This window comes from Podarcis gaigeae (assembly GCF_964106915.1).
Source record: "Podarcis gaigeae genome assembly, chromosome: 1".
Lineage (NCBI taxonomy): Eukaryota > Metazoa > Chordata > Lepidosauria > Squamata > Lacertidae > Podarcis > Podarcis gaigeae.
Window position 1 is genome coordinate 64,528,563 of NC_139678.1, and position 21,968 is coordinate 64,550,530.

A 21,968-nucleotide genomic window follows, 5' to 3' on the forward strand; every position below is an offset into this window, starting at 1 on the left:
ATCAGTTCTGTCAGTGGCTTACCTTTGAGCTGAGGCCTTAGGATGTTTCTCTTCTAGTTTCCTCACCAGTGCCACTGTCAGCTGCCTATTCCCCCCCGAGGGACCTTCAGGCCTTAAGTGGGCGTCCAAAGGTCCTGAAAGTTGCTTCTCATTGCAGACATCATTTTGCAGGACCTATTAAATTATGAACACACATACAATGAATATATATTGTGCTCCATACAAATATTTACATAAGCATATTTTGGCAGGTACATTTTAACAAGTAATATTATCCCATGGGGAGAGGAGCTATTGAAAAAAAAATGTGCTTGTTTGTGATTGTATGTTGTGCTTCTATTTCTCGAACATGTGTATGTAATTAATATTCAAGTTAAATGCTCTCTCTCTCTGTCTTTACATACACACATACAGAAATGGTTTGACTTGAATATTGATATTAAACTGTGAAGGGCAACAGCATTTCCTTTCAAAATGTTTTTCCTTAAAAAAAATACTGCTCTGACCTGCCTCTGGCTTGATACAGTGACCTCTTCTGCTGCATTGCTATCTGTCTCTCGATGAACTGGAGACTGGGCCCCATGGTGTGTGCAGTATTCCGTCTGGGTCACCTCCTCTCTTACATTTAGCTCCTCTAGGTAGGTCAGGACAAACTCAGGGTAAGCCTGTAGGAAAGGACAAAGGCAGAGTAGTAACACATACCAGGATGCAATCAGTAGAAAGACAACCATCTACAGTTTAGCACGGGGAATTATGGGAGGAAAAGTTGCTGATACGAGGCAATGACATTAAAAGATATGTAGCATCTACACAATTTTGTTTACAACTTCCATCCATTTGACTAATGCAAAACTGCAACTCTATACAGAATGTACAGAATAATTATACAGACTGTAACATGTAAGTATTAAAAAAAATCACTAAGACCCTTCCAGATGTTTGCTGCAGTTGTTGTTGCTTTAGTTGATATTATACATGGGCGCAACATGGCCTATATCCTCCTCCAACCAAACTTTCCTTTCTGATCAATATATGATTCCATCACTATAGTTTCTGCTCAATCTATGCATATATATATATATATATATATATATGCAGAATTCTACTATTCACTTTCCTTTCCCACTTCCAATCATTTTTTCCTAGTTTTTTCATTGTCTCCCCACACATTTCCACTTTCCATTTCCCATGCTTAAAGCCCTCCTTAAACATGACATTGGGGATGTGGGTGGTGCTGTGGGTTAAACCACAGAGCCTAGGACTTGCCGATCAGAAGGTCGGCGGTTCGAATCCCCGCTGCTTGGTCCCTGCTCCTGCCAACCTAGCAGTTCGAAAGCACGTCAAAGCGCAAGTAGATAAATAGATACTGCTCTGGCGGGAAGGTAAACGGTGTTTCCGTGCACTGCTCTGGTTTGCCAGAAGCAGCTTAGTCATGCTGGCCACATGACCTGGAAGATATACACCGGCTCCCTCAGCCAATAAAGTGAGATGAGCGCCGCAACCCCAGAGTCGGTCACGACTGGACCTAATGGTCAGGGGTCCCTTTACCTTTAAACATGACATTAGATTTCTTTGGATGAACATCATGGTGTGCCATTCATTGTTAAGGGTCAACTTAGCTCACAACTGGCATTTTCATGAAGGCCTTTTATAAAACTTCTCAAAATATATGCCAGTGGATGGCTACTGGATATGGTGGAACCCTCGCTATGCCTGCAGAATATGAGTCATGTCTCTGTGATGATATGAATGTTACTGCATGCCTAGCTTAGTGTAGTTGCTCTGCTGACAAAGGATCCACTGGCATAAGGTAGAAAACAAGCATTCTTCTCATTGAGGCACTGAATAATGTGATTGGCTGTTCACTGCAACTTTGCTTTCCCTTGAAGCAGCACTAAAGCGTTTTCCATTTTTAAAAGTGAGAGAGATGTTGAAATTCTCCTGTTTCATCTTATTAATAAGCAACGCTGCCCCCACCAAAAGTCACTACAAATACTAAAGTTTTCCCTGACCCCCAAAATGAGGCAAGCCTTTGCTTACATTCTTTTTGCCCTCAAAACCCATTCCACCGCCAATAAATCATTTGGTCCAGTTTTGGTGAAAATGACCCATATGTTCCTTTTTTGTTGCTGGGGCTAAACCGAGGAATATTTTTCGCCATACCCTGGCACCACCTGGGTTAAGGATTAGCAGCCCAACATGATGTATATTAATATCAGGGATTATATGAAAACAGGGGCTCTCTAAAATACGGTGGCCTAGGCTTCATTGCAGAGTTCTTATGCTTACAGAATGCATATTACATCTATAATTTCCTTTCAAACTTTGTTATTTCCTTTAAGCCTTTAATTAGAATAGATGAGATCCTGAAGTCATTTTTCTGTGAAACAGTGCTTTATCTAATGAGCAAAACTGTAAAGGAAATAAATGAAGACTTTCCGAATTTCAAAACTAGGGCATTCTGAATATATACTGTTACGCTAGGATCACCTGTTGTTTAAGGACAACTTTCTGGTCTCTGTACCAGACGCAGGGCTGAAGTCTATGGGATTAAGGGGCTGAGCCTGGTGTGAAAAGGATGGCACTGTTGTGCTTCGCACTGAAGTGTTGGAAAAGTACAGGTGCAAAAGGCATGTTGTCCATCTTAGATATGCAACTACAGCATGCACCGCCAAATAACACTATCTACACAAAGCAGGCCGGCACAGATAAACCTAACCACAGTAACGACTACACCTGTGACACATGCGCAAAACAAGAACTAAAAGAGCATTCTGAGCAAAGTCTCAAGCAAGTGAGACCAGCTACAGACTACACATCAAGTCAATTGTATTACACACATATATTAAGGTACGCATATTAAGTAATTAGGCATTTTGAAAACATTCTAGAAAGCATTTCACTCAAGAAAATCACTCAAGAATATATACCAATTTGTCCCCAACCAGATGTCAAGTTATATACAGCTGTAGCCAATGCCGAAGTCTGGTCAGGCTTTCTTGCATCACCTTTCCTGCTGCGTTCCCAAACTCCACACCCACCCACAGTATCTTGTGAGGGCTGCAGTGACATAGAGAATTGCTGAGAGTAGGGTAGAAACAGATTAAGCAAGTAAGAGTATTTCAGCTAGGAATACTGATTTCTGGCCAAGATCAGTGCTGCACCATTTGCGGTTAGACTAAAGCCGAACTTTGATACACCTATAAATCCACCCACAAATTAATAAACACAATAAAATCAACATGTCAGTGAATAGTACTGATTAGAAAAATGGGAAAATAAAAACGCAAAGCTCACAGCAGTCAGAAGTTTAAGGAAAATACTATCATAAAATGCTTTTATGGTATTCTTAGAGAGAAATCAAGCAATGCAACAATACAAAAGGGAGAAAACATTTATATTGTTCATGTAGGAGGCCATATTTAACCATTCATGCATATATGCCTTAATGGTCTCCATGTAGGAGTCTGAAGATTGGGAATAAATAGATTTTTTTTAAAAAAAATGCTTATATATCTCACACACCTTAGGATGGATACAACCATCAATTCCAAACTCCCAGTGTTGATATATATTGTTTTTGTCTCTGTAAGAGAAATGTTTCTTAAGTTAACCATCATCAAAAGCATACAGCATTTTCTATTTACAGCACAACTTACAGCAGAATTCTATGAATGATTTTTCTGGAAATAAATCCCACTTGACACTCAGTGGGGCTTACTCCCAGGAAAGTGTGCACAGATTGTAGGTTTATAACATATTAACTCAAAAGTTAGTTCCACTGAGTTCAATGATCCTTATTTCCAGGCAGGTTGGTACAGGATTGCAACTTTAGATATCATAACTACATTTAATAAATAATTCCACTTTGGAAATCTCTGTTAGTTTTAGAAAAGGAATTAGCCTGGGATTTCTAAATAGGAACAGTACTTGTTTAACCACTTCCAAACCTGACCCCCTCATAAAGGAGATGCTTTTAAAATTTGTAACTCACCAGACAGCCAAATATTTTTGAACATCAGATACTTTACCCTAAAACTGTAGACAACCCCAAACCAGAATTCCAGAACTGACTTGGCACAAGATGTAGTGAATTTTAAATTGTGCTACTGCTGATTATGTTATGTATTTTATGAGAATTGCTTTCAGTGTTAATTAGGAATTATGTTTAATACTGCCTTATTTTGTTGTGAATTGCCCTGTGACTGTTTTTGGTAAAGAATGGCTCAGAAATCTCTGAACAAATAAATAAATAATGGTCACCAACTTGGATGGCTTTGAAAGGGTTTTAGACAAATTCATGGAGCATAAGGCTAACAGCAGCTACTGGACTTGGTGGCTGTGTGCAATCTCCAGAACTAGAGGCAGTTGTTGGGGAGCATGAGTGGCAGGGTCCTATTGTCTCATATTCTGCTTGTAGGCTTCTCATAAGTCACTGAGAATAAGATGCTCCACAATATGGCCCTTTGGTCCTTATTCTTCTTTGTAACAACAACAACAAAAAAAATATGAACTGAACTCTGATCCGAGTAAATTCTAACAATCTGAATTTTCATTGACTTAATAAACTCGTATCTGTTCTCCATCCAGATAGATACAAGCTCAGTACTAGAAAACAAAAGTAGGTCAATCTAACCATGCTTTCTCCACTGGAAAAAAAAGTTCCTTTTCATAAGGAAGATTTCTCTCAAACTGGGCAGTTGTGAGATGATTTCAAGACATTTTGATCACATGATATTGAAGTAGCCCAATAGTGGTGCGAATCCTCCACATGATGTACATCACAAGGTGAGAGAATATAGCATCAAGAAAAGGAGCTTCTGACTTGGTGAATGTCGCATGCTTCACATAACCAAATTCCACATGGGTGACACTGAGAGGTGACTGAACAAAATCACCCTGGGCTGAGGGGGTGGGGCATAGTTTGAAACCATCCTAAGGTTAAATGGGTAAGGATTTAAGTTTCAGTGGTTCAACAAACAATGGCATGGATCATAAAAAGTATAAATGGGAGGAAGTTCCTGTTACACAAAAGACCTTCTAGAGTCATGGAGCTCTCCTGAAAAGTGTGGATATGACATGGGGGGCTGCATGTGGTGGGGTAGATTGCCCAAAAAATCCAGTGTAGTATCTTTTGTGGCCAGGGCGGAGCTTGGGGTCCAGGTGGTGCCAGCTGTTGTGCCAGCTGTGTCACCTCCTAGACAGATATCCTGGTCAAAGTTATGCATATTGCAAGACATTATATATGTGACTGCCACTGAAAACGGCTTGAAAACTGCAGTTACGGGGGGGGGGGGGGAGACTGACAGGTTACTTTGGGAATGGTTGTTGGGAGCACATCTTGCTAGCGCTAAAAGAACATCACTGGCTCCAAAGTCTGGTCCGTTTCTCAGCACAAGAATAACGTTTTGGTATCTTGTACACTGTATCTGTGTCTGCATATCTGGAGGAAACATCTCTGACATAAAACTGTCCTTGACATGAGGTCATTTTTGGAAGTCTTCTACCAGGTGCCCCCAGAAGATGGCCTTTTTTCTAATTGGAAATTGCAGAGTCAGGAGAAAATGAAAGACAAAGTGCGAGACTGGTTACATTATGCTCAGATTAAAGAAGTTTTTAAACTTGACAAAAAGTTAGGATTCCAGGTGGAAAAATCAAAGTTAGAAACGGAATTGTTAGAGCCTAAGACTAAAGTACTTTCAAAAATGTATAACTTGCTGCTGAAGTGGAATACACAAGATGAAACGGTTAAATCGGCTATGATAAAGTGGGCACAGGACATTGGATATAACATTATGTTTGAAGACTGGGAGAGGTTGTGGACCACTGGGCTGAACTTCACTGCATGTAATGCTTTGAAGGAAAATGTTATGAAAATGATATATAGATGGTATTTGACCCCAGTCAAACTTGCAAAAATATACCACTTGTCTGATAACAAATGTTGGAAGTGTAAGGAAATTGAAGGAACATTCTTTCACCTCTGGTGGACCTGCCCTAGAGTGAAGGCTTTCTGGGAAATGATATATAATGAGTTGAAAAAGGTATTTAAGTATACCTTCCCTAAGAAACCAGAGGCCTTTCTTTTGGGTATTGTCGGCCAGAGTGTGTCAAAGAAGGATCGAACATTTTTTATGTATGCAACAACAGCAGCACGGATACTTGTCGCCAGGCATTGGAAGACACAAGATCTACCCACACTGGAAGAGTGGCAGATGCAACTGATAGACTACATGGAACTGGCTGAGATGACCGGCAGAATCCGAGACCTGGGAGAGGAGACGGTGGAAGAAGATTGGAAGAAATTTAAGATTTATTTACAAAAGTATTGCAAATTGTATGAATGTTAAGAAGGATGCTAGAGTATAAACAACTTGGCACCATTGAGTTTAAGGAAGTGAATTAGGAAGATAAGATAAATTTAAGAAATGATAAAAATTTGGGAATATGTTGGTTATATCTAAACCTGTTAAGATCTGAATAAAACGATAGTCAAATTTAGAGGTATAACATTGGAAAATTAGTTATGATGATTAAAAGTAAGGGGATAAATTTGCTGAATAAAATTATAACCAGGAACGCAGGAGCGGGAGATGCGAGGGAGTCCAAAGAAGTGAAAAGATCTATGTTAAAGAGATGTGATATTGTATTGTTTTATTGGCATTGTGATTAAAACAAAAAATTGTTAATAAAAATATTTATAAAAAAAACAGAAGATGGCCTTTTTTCTTATTTTTACTTTTATCTTATTTTTAACCTGCAGGAGCAATTTAGCCTAGCTCTGCGATTGAGCTGTAAAACGTCCACCAAGAAATCTATCTACACACCCAGACTGCATCTTTAAGATCCATTGTAGGCTATTACATAACACGTGCATTTTTTTATCTCTTTTAAAGGACCAAGAAACAAAAGAAACACAAGAACTACCACAGCATTAAGTAAAATATATGTGTCCTTGTTATCCTTCCTGTCTATTGTTGAAAGAACTTTCAAAGGTGATTTAAAATATAACATTAAAGTAAAGGCTATGCCTTTACATGAATTTAATAATCCAAAAGGAATTAAAGGATGATGATAATTTTGAGATAATACAGTTTCACTTATTGAATGACAAAATCTGTAAGCACATACAGTATTCTGGTAACATTCAGTTTATCTAAATGACTACATGTTTTCACTTTATCTAAATGATTGTATGTAAAAACCAACCCACCCTTGTATCAATACCTTTTCTGCAGACACAGTTTATAGCCTTCAAGAGGTGTGCCATCCTGCATCACAGCTCTGATTGGATGACCAACAGCTAGGCTGCTTTGTACCATAGCTCGACTTAGAATCATTCCAGCCTTTCAATGAATGGGAAAAAAGGTTTTGAATAAGTTAAAAGAACCAGAAAATTCAACAATGTGTTACAAATAGAGAGGTCATTATGCCTGGATAGCTCAGGATATTAACAGTTGGAGAAACTGAAACACTATCCACAACTTAGCAGTCAATGAGCCCTGCTCAGAACCAGTGATCTTCTGTACAACAAGGGTGGCATTTTACAGTTCAGTGCAAAATAGAACAGACCCTTGATATCTTCATTTGTCCTTTTCCTCTGCATATTTCACAGTGCAACGATTTAGGGTCCATAACGTGTCACTTGCTATACTTATAACTACAGAGTTTACTTGAAATATGTATGCACAGGGAAAAAGTTCAGTGAACTGCAAAGATTGCAACAAATCTAGAGCCATTGAGTCAATTTAAAGTTTTACCTCAAGTCTAAAAGAATGTTGGTTAAACATCCTTAAAGCCTTTTGTTTATATAGATTTATATACAGAGGGAGATATATATATACAGCAATTTTGAAGCAAGTAAAACAGCTGTTGCAGGTGCAATCTTTCATTGCTTGTTACATTTTAAAGGCTGAAATCCTAACACTTGCTTGGCAGTAAGTCCCATTGAAAACAAGAGGACTTACTTCTGAGTAAAAACAGCTAAGTCTGGGTTGCATTACAGATTTTAATATTAGCTATCAAATGTAGGGCAATTGTATGCCATTTTATATGCAACTTATCTTTGGTTCCTGCTTGCAGAGGACTCTAGCCACACCACTGACAGGCAACACTACCACTGACAGTGACCCCCCCAAATGGGACATTTGGGGGATGGATCATAGGCTGGTCCAGCTCCCAGAGGTGGGGTGAGGCTGTCTTCCTTCTGTCCTAGCTGGTGCAAGCAGCAAGGCTTCAGATGGAGTGCTGGCTCTTCTGCCTTGCAGCTCCCAACTTTGTCCGATAATTGCCTTTAATATTGTTACAATGATGCTCACTTCCTTTCCAAATATGCAAGCAATTAGTCTTTTGATATCTCAAAAGGGAACAGCGTTGTTATGCTACAAGTCTGCTCATGGTGGCAGCTGACTGCAGTCAATTCAGCCAACATATCATAGTTCAGCACAGAGGATATAACCACAATTAACAGATTAATTTGCTCTTGGCTTTGATCATCTATGCCCCATCAAAGTCAACTCCATTTGTTTTCACAACAAACCGAGGAAGGCCATGGGAGACATGGTGTGTGTAATATATGCATGATGATCTTTGTTAGTTGTGCAAGTTTTGCTTCTTTTTAATATTTAACTCAAAATCCCCAAAAGTAAACTAACAATCGGAACAACAAATCTTTTCGCATATCATACATCTGAATCCATTAATACAATGGATGCTCTGCCTTTTCACCATGGTACCTTTGTGATCAGCCACATATTAGACAGAGGCCAGTGTGCTATGTCGAATGTCAGCTCTCGGCGGCCATTTCTTCTGGGAGCATCTTTCTTCATCTTTTCCATGTTAACTGACATGAGAAGAACCATCTGGGAATCAGCCTACACCCAGTAATAGAATGAACCATAGAACTTTCATTGATATGTTAGCATGGTAACACTGCAAATTACCGATAGAGAAAATTCTGTGTAACATTTCCTATTACCGTAACCCAAATCAATTATTGTAACAATCATGAAGAAATAGTATGCTGTTATACTGCCATTGAAGCAGTCTTGCCTCCTACATTTTCTTTATTAGGGACAAAAAAGTATGCCCAAAAATTCACTCAAAGTGAAATCCTATACGTACATGCCTATTTAGAAGTAGTGGGACTTACTCCCAGGTAAGTATTATAGCATTTTGGTCTAAATATGGGTATGGAATGAAACATGCACCACCAAAACTCGAAAAGGAACTAACTCTGAACAGGTAAAAATGTTATTGGAAGGGATGTTAGGATAACAGCAATGAGCCACCTTGCAGGGTTATAATTGTAATAACTGAGACTCTGTATGCAGATCATTTAAACACGCCAAACCTTTTAAATAATACTTAAATATTAATGCTTTTCTGGGCTACTGCTCATATTGGAATGGCATATTCAAAATGCTATCAAAGACAAAGAGCAAAAGCAGAGTTGGCCAGAAAGATACTCAATTTGCTCTTACCTGTTAGCCAGCTGCTGCAGTACCGAGAAGAGATACCCCATCGTTTTTGTACAATAGGGCCTAATGTTCTGCTAATCCCACACTAAAGGCTGAGGGACTTAAAGCCACAAATGTACTTGCCCTCTCCATTCTAAGTTGTGATCAGAGGCAACACAACTGTGTGGAAGATTGTCATAGTTGGAATTAGCGACAGATATCATTAGGATGTGTATAACACCTGCTGTAAGTCCCTGTGTCCTCATAGCAATGCCACTGGCTTTAATCTTATCACATTTGATTTTGTGGTGCAGTGGGGAGGAAACATTGGCCCCTTTGTATTCATTTGAGGTTGGCACCCAGCACTAATACCATGCTGTTCTTCAAGAGATATAATGTGGGATATTACCAAAAAAAACACACCCCACCAGATAAAGAAACAACACCACATCTTTCTAACCCAGCTTCAGGTGATTTTATAGTTTCCACAGTGTGTGGAGCAATAGTGTAACAGATACAAGGAATCACAACAGGAACTATATATATATATATATATATATATATATATATATATATATTCTTTATAACTTTCTTTTCTTATACACATCCCATGTTACTGAACTGGAAAAGCAAGGCAAGCTGTATGTCATAATATGTTTTGCCCCATAGAACAAAGACAAACCTTTTGATGAATATACTAAATTTTTAAATAGCATAGTATCTGGCAGTATCTATGTATTTTTGAAGCCTTCACCAACAGCATAATAAAAATAATAGGTTTGGACAATGGCTGCCAGCAGCATCAAAAGAAAAGAAAAAAGTGTTTCCCATCACCAACAACCATAGTAATAATGCTTCCTGCACCACGTTATTACCACATTTTTAAAGTAATTAACTAGGGCTGAGTGGGAAAGGGGATAACAACTTTTGCAAACATTTTCATCACAGTCAACAATCACTTTCTTGTTGTTGATTATATCAAAAAGAGGTGAAAGTATTCATCTATTCTGAGTGAGAACAATGCTTCATTAATTTGGTTTGCCAAATTAGCATGTGCGCAAATGTGAATGAGTACAGTACACAGTATTGGCACATCTTCCTCATAACTATGTGATCCCGCCTGGCCCATATTACCCAGGAAGAAATTGCATTAAGGGGTAAAATGGCACCATAAAGAACCAGAAAGGAGTAACTGTGGTAGAGTTCAAGACTAACACTGCAATCCAAACTCCAGCAGGGCAGCAGCAGCCACAGTTCTGACACTCATACTGGCAGAAAGTGGGCGGAGGGGGAGAGAGAGAGAGAGAGAGAGAAAGAGAGAGAGAAGTACTGCACCAGCCTAGAGCTATCAATGGGTAAGTGATGGCGTGGTATCCAGGAATTCCTGGTTCATTTCAGCCCCCAGAACATCAGGAGCTCATCCTATACCTGAGTAGGACCCTGGCAGAGACACATGCCTGATTGGCATGTTCTCTCCTTCCTGGTCGATCATTCGGGAGCTTCCAAAGCTTTCTTCTGCCCGAACATCACAGCGACTGATGCAAACAGACATCGGCACACTTAGGGATCCGCCAAGTTTGCGCAGTCCGTGTAACAGAACTCAGTAGCTCAGCATTTGGCTAATCTACATTTATTTACATATAAACACACACGGAGCACTGCAACATGGCTCCCTCTCTCTCTAGCATCCGACAGCAAGAGAAAAAGACAAAGGACAACAGTCCCACTTCATGGAACACAGTAGCGCAAACTTCCTGTCTCCGTCACTTCCCACTCTGTGGAGTCAAAATATACACCGTCATGTGAAAGACAATAATCCCATGACTGCAATCACGGGGAATGAATCTTCAACAATCACCACGTTCAATAGGAATGGGGAGCTCCATACTTGCAGAGAGGAAAAGGCATGAGAAAAGGGCTAAAGTTGACAGAGTAAGGTGTGACCAATCCACCTCTCCCCCAGAAAACAGTACAGAGAGGATTAGGATTGCAGCATTCTCATAATTTTTGATAAATAAATTTCTCCCCAACACCTCCCTCCTCAGAGTGGGCAAATGATTCATATGGAGACCTGGTCATAACATTTCATTTGAAATACAGTAGAAATTGGGTGGGGGGGGTTGCGTCCCAGGGGTACCATGTAAAGGCAAACTTATGTAAAGTCAGAATGACTCCCTGGAACAACCCTTACCTTCTGGAGTCAGCACAAGATCTTGTAGGGCCAGGCATGGCCAAACCTGGCCCTCCATCATCCCTAGCTAACAGGACCAGTGGTCAGGGATGATGGGGATTGTAGTCCCACAACATCTGCACGGCCAAGTTTAGGGCCATCCAATATCTTGTGAGATCTTGCAAAGGCCTCCAGAAACCACATGTGACCTACATAGAACCCAGAAAGCAAGGTGGAGAGCTTTTAAAAGATCAAAGCCTCCAATCCTATCCTCCACACATTACTTATCTGCCAAGGTTTCTCTTTCTTTTACTCATTTATCCAGAAGTATATATAGAAATAAAATATAAACTATAAAAATTGCAGCATTTTATGCAAAAAAACAAAAACAAAACACGAGAGAGTCACATTTAGCATATTTCACTGCATATGGACTTATTTTTGGAATAAAACTTTCTGATCCTCTGAATCAGCTTTAGCTATTACCATACATTGCAAAAAGTAGTTTGCCTTACAGCAGTTGTTCTGCATTCTAACCCTACCAAAATAGAGTACAGTCTGCACTACAGACTGATCCTATATGAAGCTGCCTCAGTGCAATAAGATCACACCATAAGCCCAAAACAAATTATTGTGCTGGACCTCTAGGCCAGCTTTCACTACCCAAGGACTGTTCAGATGTTTCAGACTACAAATCCTATTAGATCCAACATCACACACCCATGTTGACTGGTGCTGATATGAGTTGTAGTTCTAAACATCTGCAGGGCACCAGGTTGACAAAGGTTGCTCTAGTCAATGGTAAATGTTATGCAAGTTCTCACTGATAGATGGACTGTAGACAGACTGTGTGCTCTACAGAAGTTACAACAACATTAATGGAATTTGAAGATGCAAATATGCATTCATACTATTAAACATTTTTTCCTCCTTCGATAGAGCAATTTTTAAAAACTGCGATATAACCCTCTGCTTTTATTAAGAAAGTCCCTGTGTCCTCATAGCTGAAACATATTGAACAACCACAAGGACACCGTTCTAATGCTGCCGTTATCAACACAAAATGCCAGGAATATATCCCAGGTCACAGATACATGGCCTAGCTTTCTCAACAGTGATAAAAGAGCAACAGGCTGTAATTGTCTGGGTTATCTCTATCCCCAGATTTACGAATGTGGATTATATGTCACAAATTTTACTCTACTGGAAAGGTTTTGCCTGTCAATAAAAGATTAAATATAACAGTCAGGGGTTGAGCATTACTATCTATACCTGACAGCAATCTTAATGTGTGAGTATCCAGAACATGAGACTTTTGCCATTTTAGTGTGTAATCCTCTTAGCATCTTGTACACCTCAGTGAGCTTTAACATTAGGACATTAAAAAAAAATACTATTGGTATCTGCCCCTGTGCCTTGAATTTTGCTTTCAAAAATTGCTCTTGAAGGTATCAAATTACTATTCATAGCAAAGGGTTTACTCTGTTGAAACATAGCTGTTGCTGTGTCTTCTAAACACATATTAAGACATCAAAGCTTGACTATATTCAAAACTGGTGTTAATGTTTATGCTACGTAAAATATTTGTTTCTTTGGTTTTGCCTCTTGTCTTTTATTTTTCTCTCTCAACACAAATTAACCTTAGTTATCCCATTCTACTTATACATATAATCTTATACACTATAATTGTATACAGACTTTTGTATGAAAATGCTACTTTATCTGGAGTGTGCCTATCCAAAACAGCAAAGGTGTACTCATTTTACTGTGCTACTGAGCCACAATTATGTCAAAAGCAAATCAAAAACTAGATACACCATGTTTATCTGCAGTAAACAATGAGCTCATATATCCAAATAGGATAAAAGAGTGGGGTCACATTGGCTATAATTCCAAGAGTAATGGTCTACAACTATACACTTTTGTGTTTGGTCTCTGAAAGTAGAGATTAGAACAAAAGAGGGAGGTGCATCACCTTGATCCCTAAAATCACATTTTAAACAAATTTGCATTCTACCAACAAACAGCAGTACCTTTGATGCCCTGAGAATTGTGCATATTTGAGTGAGAATCTCACAACTAGTTCACCAAGGTGACAGGACAAGGGAGACAGAGCCCAGTTCTGGAATTATACATGGAAGCAGTTAGCAAACAGCACCTGCTGGAACAAGTTGTCTCTTCCCTATGACCTGTCCAGGGTCCTGAAAGATCTGTCTCAATCACTCTTGCTTTCTGCTTCAGCTTTTTGTCCTTTAGTGCGTTGTTTTTCAACCAGTGTGCCGTGGCACCCTGGGGTGCCTTGAATGATGGTCAGGGGTGCTGCAGGCAACACTGGCCTCTGTCCCTCTTTCTTTCCCTCTCTCCACTGATGCCCTTTTGTATATCTGCCTCCCAAAGGCTTGGACAGCTGTTTGTTGCAGCAGCCTTGGCTACAAGCTCCGCAGGCAAGTGGTGCCTCTGTGACTGGCTAGGGGGTGCTGCTTGCTAGGAGCTGAGGCGGCCTTGGAGTATACAAGCAAGTGGGTGAGGGAACCCAGCCCACCAGCCCTTGCTGTTGGGAATGGACAGACAAGTCTCAGGCCCCTGTGGGGCAGTGTGAGGAGACACCTCTCTCTGGAGCGTGGGGGCTGCTCAGAGACCATGGGCGGTAGCAGCGACTGCCCAGAGGACTCCCAAGGAAAGGGGAGAGGAGAGGACGCTGAGGGAACACTCCACAATGGAGAGTGTTTTAGAAAGGGTGAGAGGCTGCCAGCTCTGCAGGCAAGAGGTGACATAACTGGGCTCCACAGGGGTGCCATAGAAGGAATGTAGTTGATCAAGGCAGTCGTGGACTCAAAAAGCTTGAAAAGATCTGCTTTAGTGGATTACATATTTCCTTCCTTATTGCTCCCCTACCTGTTCCAGGCTACTTTAGTCCTGCTTCATTAATTCATTTATGCATAGACCACCCTCTAACAAAGTTATCAATAAATAAAACAATTCAAAATAAAAACAAAAACAAAAGTAGAAAGAAAGCACAAAAACACAGAGAAGAAAAACATACTAAAGATAAGGATTAGGTGGCTTGGACAGAATACAAAACTTTGGGTGTAATTCAGCATTGTGCTAGCTTGCCAGAAGGAATAAGTGGGCTTTAACATATTGGATACCTATAAAAATATATTCAGAATATATTCTCTCAGAATTGAACTGCCTTCCATAGGATGCACATTCTAATCTCTTTTGAATCCACAACCCAGATCACATTCTGGATCAATCAGCATTATAGTACAAATACATCTTATGTGGGGGTTCAGTTCTGGATCGTCCAAATCCCTTTCACCCCATTCTGCCTCTGCTGCACCCTGTTTCACTGCCCACCCTGCCCCCTTTGCAGCACCAAAAATGACACATTTGTGCAAGGTTGTGTGCAACTCTAATGCACATGAGTGGGGAGTTGCCTGTATACCCAAACCCTTGGAGCCATCCACACAACTAGTGAGAGTGGGTGTGGAGAGAGAATCCCCTGTACCTGCAGAAGCTGTGCCCAAGACGGGGAGCTTAAAAGCTCTTTTTGCTCTGAGTAACCCAAGTAGACCTTGTTGGGCAAGTCCTTGTTGGGCAAGTCCTGCTCTCAATGCAGACTCTGGGTGGCTAAAGATGCTCACATGAGATCTCACAGGAACTCAGATGCTACAAAAAGAATTTTTAAGCTCTCCAACTTCCTCAGATTTAACTTGTACATTTTCAGTGAGCCTGCTTTCAACTGCATATAGTTGATAATGTGCAATTTAAAACACACATAAAATGTTGCAATACCCTTTTTTCATATACATATATAGAGAGAGAGAGAGTATATTCCTAGAGGGCTGAAACATCTAATTTGCAGATCATAGTAAAAGATGGTGCTTAAAAAACAACAACAACCTCACTGCTCACCTTATATTGTATAAAATGGTTGTCTGACTCCACAATTTCCGAGGTTTGACATTCCTGATGGTTTGTGAATTGAATGTTATCTGGAAATCCAGCACAAGCTTCCCAACTGAAATGAGCAATAAAAAATTATTGTCATTTGAGAAGAAGAACCCCACTGGATGAGGCCAATGGCCCATCTAGCCCAGGGCCCTCTTCTCTCATGGCCAACCAGATGCCCATGCAAAGTCCACAAGCAGGACCTGGGAATTGCTTTAATGTTTCTTCCAAAGTATAATGCGGATTCTAAATCAGCTCTCTGCAAGTTTACTTACAGCAGTTTTACTACATTGCAACTTTCTATAATTCCTCGCAGCCTTCCAAAAGGAAGAGGAGCTGAAATTTTAGTAGTCCAGAATTAAAAGATCTCAACTAGTGACAATTATTTTTAAAAGCCAACAATTAACTGCAAAGACATATGCAATCACGTTGAGTTTGGTCCGAAGGTAGGTCTGCTCATATAGGGACAATCCCACTTATTATTGTCTCTCTAATGCACAGCAATATTTTATTCCATATAAGGGAAGAGCTGCCAGTCACAGGGAGGGAAAGTTACACTACTGTGGTTGGCTCAGAACCTGCCTACTGCCCCTGACACTGGGTTTTTATTTTCCTCAGGCTTTTATTTTTATTTTCCTCAGGCTTTTTTGTTTCAGTGTGTTTAAATTCTTAACAGTATTCAGTTTCTGAACTTTTAAAAAGGAATTAACGAATAAAGTGTGTGTGAAATAGTTCTCTTGATTGAAGTTTTTGTGACTATTATTTGATATAAGAAAGTGATCTTTTGGCCATTCACATTTTAGTACATTAAAAACAAATGGCTCAGCTAATTTTAAATCCACATTATTTACAGCTCAATTTTATGCATATTTACTGAGTTCCATAGTCCTTACTCCCAGCTAAGTGGGCAATAGCACTGCTGCCTTTGCACTATGATGGGGTAGCCAATCAGATGTGGCCGTCCAGATCATCATCTTCCATTATCTCTGACCACTGGCTATGCTGACTGTGGCTGGTGGGAGTTGGAGGTTTGGAAGGCCACAATTTAGCTACTCCTGCACTAAAAAGGCACAATTCCTTATTCAAATTAGCAACAAATTATTAAGGAGAAAGTGCTATATCTTCATATCTAAATCATCCATATATTTAATGGAGGTTTGCTGAGTGTACGCCAAAGTAAATAGCAACTAATGTGTTTTGGTGCTAAAGCAAACTGTAAGTGTTTGCTTATTATAGTTATAGCAATAGTTGCAAGAAACACCAACATTGGAATCCCCCCTCCCTTCCCCCTCCCCAACAATTCTAGTGCTTCAGAAAACTTATATAAATGTACTTGTCACATCCAGGCAGTAAATCAACTGTGGGATCCAGAAGTGTTTTATAAATAACTGTGGTGCCATTCTTTTCAGCTGCAGCCACTCTGTCAAAGGTCAAACTCAGGACAGGATTTACAGGAGACCTGAAAAATAGAAATATTGTCAAATATGACCTTTGGAGGGGGAGGGAAAATAAGCCGCAGAACCAGTCATTATATGTATATGAAGCAGCAAGCACAAAAACTGAAGTTGGTAAAAATGAATTTAGCAACAAGACATTCAAATCTATACCTCTTTCTGTTTGACGCTGAGAAAAATTAGTAATCTCATAGCTACTGCCCTATTGAAGTTCCAGTGCTTTCATGTTGGGAATTAATTCTAACTACAAGCTAGCTTGTCATCTTTATTAACCTATAGGTTATAAACAGCAAGGAAATTGAATTATTCCTGGAATAGTGAGTCATCTCCAAGCAGAAATAATTGTTGGGGAACAAAGAAAAATGAACTAAAACCAGCTCCAAGGTGATCATCTACGAAAGAGAAAATACAGTTGCATTTAATGAAGAATAGGGCACATGCTCACACTGGTGATTTTCTTAAACTATGAAGCTAAAATGGAGAAATGGGGGGGGGGAGGTTCTCCTTTCAGTAGAAACCAGGTAATAAGGGAGACAGAATTCCTCCTAGAGCAGTGCAGATTCTCTTTCTCTCCTCAGTTCTACACCTTCATCATTTCTGAGGACCAACAGGCTGAGCATAGTGTGTGGTGCAAATTATGAGGTTTAGTTATGTCAGAGAAGATCCAATGTGGTTCTGACTTGCAGTTTTCCAATAGGGCAAAAATGCTCTAAACTGCATTAAAAACCTCACAAGACAAGCATCAACTGGTGAGTAGTCAAAAATGTGAAACAATTGTAAGAAATTGTTTGGTGAGGGGTCTGTAAAAGTAGTTGACTGATAGTCTTCTTGGAAGAAAGGGAAAGGCATTTTCTGTTACTGGGAGAAGCTGGCTGGAGTAGGGCCACTGAGACTGGCACAACCCAAATCCCTAACAGAGCATTTAGATTATTGGAGGTGACAAACTTTGAAGGAAGGAATAAAGGTAGACTATAAGAACAATCAACTAAGATTATCTCTGAGCAGATGTCGAATCCCTAGTCAAACATCCTGTCATGCACCATAGTAAGTGATGTAATATTTGGCAAAATAAGTCTGGAGATTTTGTGAATATGCTCATCAATTCTCCACTTAAACTGCTGAAAGCTTTTGATGACTATGACAAATAAACAGGAGTTTTCCTTAGAGAAACCAAGAGATGAGCTGTGGAAGGTATGAATTAACAAGGTATGAATTGGCTGACTAGGCAGAGTCAAGGCAGCAGCCTTCCAGAAAGGACAACAGCATCATGATGAGGCCAGAATTCCCTCTAATCATGATGTCAGCTTGCCTGTCATGAAACCATGGACAGAGTAAACAGAGAAAAAGGCTTGGAGGATTGAACAACGAGAGTCAGGAAAAGTGTAAGAACTTTCACAACAGAGACATTTTTGAATGAAGAACTTTGTGGTGCCCCAAGGAGAAGGTGGAAGCTTCTACTAACCTCTTACTCTTACTCCACCAAGGACAGGAAAGTACAGGGTGGGTTCAATACCTCTCACCTGCGCACCCCCCTTTTTTTGCTAAAACTTCAGACACCCTATTCTATACTTTTATACAATTGAGACAGTACTAGGTTTTAACAGATCTGCCAGGTTAACTTGTACTTTTGGGTGGTAGCCTAAGACTGTGGGAGAGGTTCGGCCTGTATCATTACTAACACAACGGTATGACATCTGAGAGACCAACGGACAAGTGTACAGATTGGCAAATGCAGCTAGCAAAATGGCGCCAATCAGTTTCATGTTTATTAAAGGGACGTGCTGCATGTAGCAGTAGAGTTTGTCTCACATCACAAAGTGTTCATAGCCTACACCACCAGCTACATCTGAATGCATACGTATTAATAGCCACAGTGGATTGGATGGAACGTCTTCAGACTTAACGTCCAGTAATTCTAGCAAATAGCAAATAATTGCTCAGGCTACTAAAATGCTGTCTGCAGTGAATGTTTGTGGCTATGATAAATGCTAACTATGCTGTCTGTGTGTTTGTATCACACTTCCTATAGAATACTATTTGAAGATGTCCGTGATTACAGAACATGGCCAGTAGGAAAAGCTTATTTGCTGAAAAGAGGGTAGAAGTTGTGCCTGCTCCTCAGTGAGAGGTGTGTGTGTGTGTGTGTACATATAAGCAACGCACACATGTAAGCAACATACACACATGTGTGCACGGGCACACAGAGCTAAGTGGCTTTTTAAAACATATGTTGGACTTTATATAATATTTTACAAAATTTGGCCATGGCCAAATGAAATAACGGAATGAAATAAAGACTCAAGTATCCAAAACAAACCCCACCCTCAAAATTCCTGATGGAGACAGAAGGCAGAAAACCGAGACCCCGTTTCAATGAACCTATGTCCTTTACAGGAGTGTTTTGAAATACCGTACTTCCTGCGGTGTTAACATAGGACAAAAGCATTCTCGTTGAAAAGAAGAGGACAGGCCTGTTTGAAACTATGTAAAATGGAGATAGAAATACAAAGTTTCAAAAGCAAGCTCCTGTGTCGAGAAATTGGTGCTAGAACATATGTGACACACCCCCCCCACTAGATAATCTCCACAGAGATGAATTGACACATGTGAAGCAGACTTTATGCCAAGATCAAAGAAAGAGTGAAGGAAAGTGCTTTTTAAAAGGGTGATGTAATAATCAGAATTATTGATTATGATCAAATAATAAAATTCATGATATTTTTTCTTAAGATTGCATATCCATAGGGTTAAAGCTGGGGTGAAAATAAAAATCTATAATACCTATTTTTCTACACTTCATGTGAGTTTGTACATTTGCTGCATTTGACAGCACCTGTGTACAGTTATACTGTACATTTCTTCCTTATTTTGTCTAAATGGTTCTTTCATACTGCAATGCCAATTTTCAATAAAGCAGCAATGCATCTTGTAGTTCTAGGTCCAATTTGTGAAGCAGCCTTGTGGACATGACTTCAAGTTAATTTTGGCAAAAAGAGTCCACTATATATTATAATTTCAACCTCAGGTATTACTATTCAGGAGATGACTTGCCGGCAAACAACATTTCTGAAAAGACTCTCTATTCTCACAAGGGGAAACAGACACTCCTTCAGAGAAGAACTGCTGTTCTAAATCTGTGTCAACACAATTACAAGGATGTAAACTATACATAAGATAATTTATAAACTTAATAAATAGTGAGCCAGATTCCAGTTTGGTACAAAGAGAATTAAAGTACCCAAGCACAAGCCATGTTACTCCTTTTATAATTGAAAAATAATTCATTGTGAAATAAATAAATATTTTTAACATGATCAGCATGAAGACAAATGTTGTTCTTATTCTGAACTATATAAATATATGAAGATCATTCCATTCTGCTCAGTTTTTAGAGTGCACTTAAGACTTCTGCTCTCAAATTGTTCTACTGTGCCTGTGCTTACATCAAGTTAAACTCACTGCTGCTCATAAAATGTCAAGCAATAGATAAGTAAACAACCTTTTACAATGAATCATTTGCATGCTTACAAAACATAATGCCAAGAAATAATTCGAACATATAAAAATAAGGGGGGGGGGACTATCTAAAAAGTATGATGAAAATGACATACTCCCCCCCCCCCTTAACACAAATATTTTGTCCTTATGGAGGATTCATTTCCAAAGAATTAGAGCTGCTGTTTCGGTTCACAATTTTTTGACAGTGCTCAGTATTAATATTTCTTAATCCAAATAACATGATTAACAGTACTATAATAAATCACTACAACTGAACTGTATATAAGAATTCAGATAAGAAAAACAAGAGAAAGGGAACATTTTAAATAGAATAAATTGTTAAAATTTTGAAGTTTTATTTCCCCTTTCACAGCCACATTGATACTTGACAATATCTTTATAAGACAATTTAAATTTGAGAAGACATGCCAGTTTCTTGGTTACCATAATTACTTTGCAAGTAATCATTGAAGAATGTGAGAATGGCTATCATTTGTGAGCAAATCTTAAGGTATGCAGGTAGGGTCTAATCAGAATATTGTTTATTGACATAAAGGATGTCATTATAGAAAGGAACCCTTACCAACTTCTGTATATCATATAGCATATATAAGCTACATGCTCTAGTTGCAGTATTCTATAGGGAATTGAATTTGGCAGTAAAGTTAAGGCTCAGGTATTAATTTTTTCTTTGTTTTAAAAACAGTGTGAGGTGGAAGAAAATAGCTGTATAATATTCATCTGCAGTGCTTAGTATCATATTTTTAACACATTGTATATATACTTACAGCCTTCTCACTTTTCATATTAGTCATAAAAATAATTTCCCAGATCTTGAATATCATTGAGGCTACAATTCCATGCACACCTACATAGGAGTAAGCCCCATTAAGCATTCTGGAACTTACCATAGCACAATCAAGCATGATGATTGTACCGATTAAAACAAAGGAAAGGGCAATTATATTGGGCTTTACAAATTTCTTATCTCTTTATAAATTTACATAAAGTGCCTGGTATTTTTTATTCAAAAATGTAAACAAAGCCAGTTGTACAAAATGAAAAAGCAACGTAAAAACGTGGAAATATTTTTCAGTTCATGGGTGTGGGTGTATATCCATAACATAAATAAATAAAAGAAATTGTACGTTGCAGGTATAGCACATCAAGTGTATAAGCATCCTTGGCTTGCAGTTGAATAAACAAACACAGATATATCTTACTAAAACACTTCTGCCACACACATAAAGAAGTAACTTTTTAGGATATATGTGCTAGTGAAAAATTAATTCACTTCATGTCTATTGCAAGACAAACTCTGAAATACATTAATTTTTGCTTCTGGAAGTAACAATAATTGTGTGGATTTTTTAAAAGCCCATTTCCTGAAATGCTACAAATAAATTAACTATTGCATGGGCTTGGTGCCTCCCA

General features: G+C 39.1%; 1 protein-coding gene across 8 annotated transcripts in view; it reads right to left on the reverse strand.

Annotated features, from left to right (window-relative positions):
* DCDC1 (doublecortin domain containing 1) overlaps positions 1–21,968 on the reverse strand; it is a 267,210-nt gene that overhangs the window by 128,277 nt on the left and 116,965 nt on the right. For all 8 annotated transcript variants that reach the window (XR_014566754.1, XM_083748746.1, XM_083748748.1 and 5 more), the window contains exons 13-19: positions 16,916–17,041; positions 15,547–15,652; positions 8,736–8,873; positions 7,228–7,346; positions 3,526–3,586; positions 507–665; positions 23–174 (exon numbers count right to left, since the gene is read on the reverse strand). Coding sequence is in view for 7 of the 8 variants with exons in the window: in XM_083748746.1 (XP_083604872.1) it covers positions 23–174; positions 507–665; positions 3,526–3,586; positions 7,228–7,346; positions 8,736–8,873; positions 15,547–15,652; positions 16,916–17,041 (861 nt within the window). In the remaining variant the exon portion in view is untranslated. The remainder of the gene's footprint in view (positions 1–22; positions 175–506; positions 666–3,525; positions 3,587–7,227; positions 7,347–8,735; positions 8,874–15,546; positions 15,653–16,915; positions 17,042–21,968) is intronic.